Source organism: Dipteris shenzhenensis, unplaced genomic scaffold (genome assembly GCF_047967505.1).
Source record: "Dipteris shenzhenensis isolate YYH24624 ecotype China unplaced genomic scaffold, Dip_SZ_1.0 scaf0586, whole genome shotgun sequence".
NCBI classification, from domain to species: domain Eukaryota; kingdom Viridiplantae; phylum Streptophyta; class Polypodiopsida; order Gleicheniales; family Dipteridaceae; genus Dipteris; species Dipteris shenzhenensis.
Genome location: NW_028239892.1, coordinates 5,399 through 9,175, shown reverse-complemented (window position 1 = coordinate 9,175; position 3,777 = coordinate 5,399). Strand labels below are relative to the sequence as shown.

Here is a 3,777-nt window from a genome sequence, read left to right as displayed (position 1 = left end):
AGACATTCGGTTTGGAGGTATGAGGTCGTCTCAAAGGATCCAGCCCTGCGACCCTCCTTTTCAGCAGGACTATCGCCATTCTAATGAGATTGGGTCTCACTGCTTAGTCTTCATCCAACTGGGGTGATTCAGATGCCCGGACCCGAAGCCAAATCTCTGGTTGGCTGCAGCAGTCACTAACTGGATGAGGATGTTGAGCTCATGTTAAAGGAATTCTTTATCGATGTGATAGCCTTCCTCGTGATAGTCCGAATTTCCTTGAATGGCGATACGAGCCTGTACAGCCTGCGAGGCTGATAATATTCAATCTGATGGCCAGACTAATTCATCGATGGAGAATCTTTCTCGACACGATCGTTGGCTTGTGGTACCATCACCGACTTCCGCCGGCACGCGGCAAGCCACGTTGGCCGACAAATCTCATCCCACTTGATCTTCAGGGCTTCCACAGGTAGATTTAAGTGGTATGGCATGAGAAGCATAGAAAGCACTTGAAAAGACTGACATATATGTATATTGGATCACGATACACTGAATAGATGCGCAATCTTCGTAGTACTGTATTGCGTCACCACTTGGACTTATGTGACTAGTTGTCGGATACCAAGCATTGGACTTTCGATTGCACAAACTATCCGCAATACTCACCTCTTTTCGCTCCGTCTAACTGTATATGATCCAACCTCTCTCGCTATATGCTACTATAGAACGCCAAGTACACACAAGACATCAGGCAGCATTCGAACAGTGGGCAGTGATACTTCTCTTCAGGACATTTGAGCGACATGAAGTTGTTCCTCGTACCATCATGTAGCAGCCTACTTACCCCCCCATAACTAGATTTCGTTTAGATGTTTTATAGAATCAGTTTGCTGTTACAATGCGTTCAGACCCGCTTCATCAAGAAGAGCCGCCTTGGTGTAAGCCAAAAGTCTCGTGTCGCTAATGCCTGTGCATCTCCCGATTCTGCAAGCGCCTTATCCTCAATCTGACTGATCCTCCAGCAACGCAGCAACCATGTGCTGAGGGCTCCTCCAATAAACATTGCACCAACGAAGATCTGCGAGCTCAGATATCCGAAATCCGATACAATTTGAAGTCCAATCGGCTCCGCAAATGTCGATGGTATGCACAAGGGCAGCACAATCATACTGAATGCCGATGGAAGCCTCTTCAACCCCAACAACATCAGCAGTCACAGATACAGACGTGCCCCAGAATGTTCCACATCCGAAGCCTGCTAGAATCGAAAATGCCAACAACCCGCCGTAGGAGTGCGCAGGAACCCACACAGCGAGGCAAACACACACCGCAGTACAGCGTCATGATCGACGCCACGTTTATACGACCGTATCGGTCACTGATGTAGCCAACAAGAGGTCTACCTACACTAAGTCCGAGGTTTAGTAAGGCTCCGACCGTTGTTCCTTGACTGTGTGAGAGGCCGATGTGGTTCGCGTAACTTGGTAACGAGTACAAAAGAACAACGTAGCCAATTTCGGTGAAGATGCCCCAGAAGATGACAAGAATCACTTCAATCCTTGCAAATTCTTTGTAGCTGAATACAACATGCTGAGGTCTGACGGCCTTATTGCGATCCTTCAAGAGCAATGCGGAAGTCAAGTTGGCGCCGAGAGCGCAAAAGCCAAGGATTCTGTAAGTCCACGGCAAGCCAACAGAGACGACTGCCTTACCGGCCACAAGATTGTACATTATGCCACCAATTCCGCGCCTGAAGAGGCGATACCAACAGCTAGGCTGCGTTTGGACGAGAACCATTGAGGAACGATAGATGTTGCAGGGATGTAAAGCAGACCCATGCCCCATCCATACAGAATCCCTTGACTTAAGATCAGCTGCCAAATTTTAGTGGCATACGAAGCTGTAATAGAGCAATGAATTCAAGCACGGCTCCAATGACCAGAGTAGTGCGAGTCCAAGTCTCCTGACCAAGATATTGACGACAGGTGAGATTAGCAGTGATTGTGAGATAGAAAGACCGCCTATGACTGCGTATGCAAACAAATTTGCTTCAGGAAAGGTCGAATGCGCGATATACTGGGCCAGAAAGATGCCCCATGCCTACTTATATCAGATTTAGCCCCTGGATGACGATGTGTTGACTTACAGCATTTGTTCCCCATGTGTGTGCATTGATCAGGAAAGCACAGCCGGTGCAGACCCAGCCGTAGCCTCCATTGGGAGGTATATCTTCCAGCGAGACAACGTTGTGAACAGGGACGCTCTCACTTGCTCTCCGCTCCTCGGATGGCTCCAAAACGAGCTCACCCATCGTCGCAGTAACCGATCTCTTGCGAGATATCGATTCAAGAGCAATATCCTCCTGAGCGGTTCGTTCAGAATGCCTTCGAATTCCATCATGGTCCGTCATTGCGTTGGCAGATGTTATATCAGTGGTAAGCTAGATCACCTCTCGTGTAGGTGCAGAGGGTACTGGGGGTTGAGTCTTCCAGGCGGTGATATGTGTATACTTTCTTGACACATCCCAAGGACTTAAATACTTAGTCTTCGCTGCTCTCATATCTCACGGGCTACTCCGAAATGTCTTGGAAGGTGTCGAAGTCCGCTGAGGGTTGAGCCATAAGCGGAAAACTGAGGCGGTTTGGATACCTAGATCAGAATCCTACCAGCAATTTTTTGGGTACATTACGTCTGTTGATAAGCTTAGCGTATCGGATGCTCAAATCAACGAATATGGTGACTTCCACGTGGCACTGACTTGCTTACAGTAGTTCAATACGGTCTAGTGCTCGCATTGGTGGTGCGTATCACAAAGTGGAAGAGGTGGAGATGAAAAGAATAAAGATGATGATGATGATGAAGAAATCAATTTAGGCGTCCTAGCTAGCCTATCGGGCCGACTATACACCGTATCTAAGTCCTTATAGATATCTATTAAGATCCTAAAGTCTTAGCTTTAAGGCCTATAACCTCTCCCTCCTATCCCTATCTAAATTAAATAAGATTTATACCGTATATATATTATCTACTATCTAATTATATTAATTAATTATATCCTTCTCTATAATAATTATTTACTAGTCTTAAGCTTATCTCCGGTTAACGGGACGTGCTTTTAAGATATATAGTTAGAGGCCTATTTATATTCTTATTCTCCTTCTCCCTTTTTATTTCTTTTTTTTTTTATTATATAGATTCTTCTTTTAGATACTATTACGCTTTATTTAAGGCGTAGTAATATTTTTCTTTTCGTAATTATCTATAAGTTATAGGTTTCGTATATATAACTTATTATTACTTAATATACGTTATATTTATAATTATATATCTTATAATTTATTTATTATATCTTAAATATTTATACTTATCTAAATCTTTTTAATTAGGTCTTCCGTTAATATAATTAGGGGAAGGAGTTAATTAATACTCCGGATCTTTAAAGATAACGGTAGAGGAAAGAAAATAAAGATAAAAAATATCGTAACTAGATAGGGTTCGTATTTATCCTCTATTATATAAACCTATCTAAATATATAATATATATATATAATCTCGGATAACTTTAATTAAATATTAAGGGGATATTCTAGTTAGCTAGTTATTATTATCTATAATTATTATTTCCTTATAATACTAATAATATATTATAACTATAGCGCCCTTCTTATAGTAATAGAATTTAGTTAGTTATATCCTATAGGGTTATAAAAACGCCTTATAGGGCTATTTATAGGTTCTCCGGATATATTTTTATATTATCCGGGGTTTATCCGGATATTATCTATCTCCTCGTTA

At 42.5% G+C, this 3,777-nt stretch overlaps 1 protein-coding gene across 1 annotated transcript; it reads right to left on the bottom strand.

Moving 5' to 3' along the window:
- Positions 1-886: 886 nt before the first annotated feature.
- LOC147878071 (putative transporter ESBP6) lies at positions 887-2,392 on the bottom strand. Its single transcript, XM_087372450.1, is given in 7 exon segments — positions 887-1,186; positions 1,188-1,304; positions 1,306-1,730; positions 1,733-1,888; positions 1,891-1,935; positions 1,938-2,082; positions 2,129-2,392. Coding segments are annotated over 7 exon segments (1,452 nt in total).
- Positions 2,393-3,777: the final 1,385 nt, after the last annotated feature.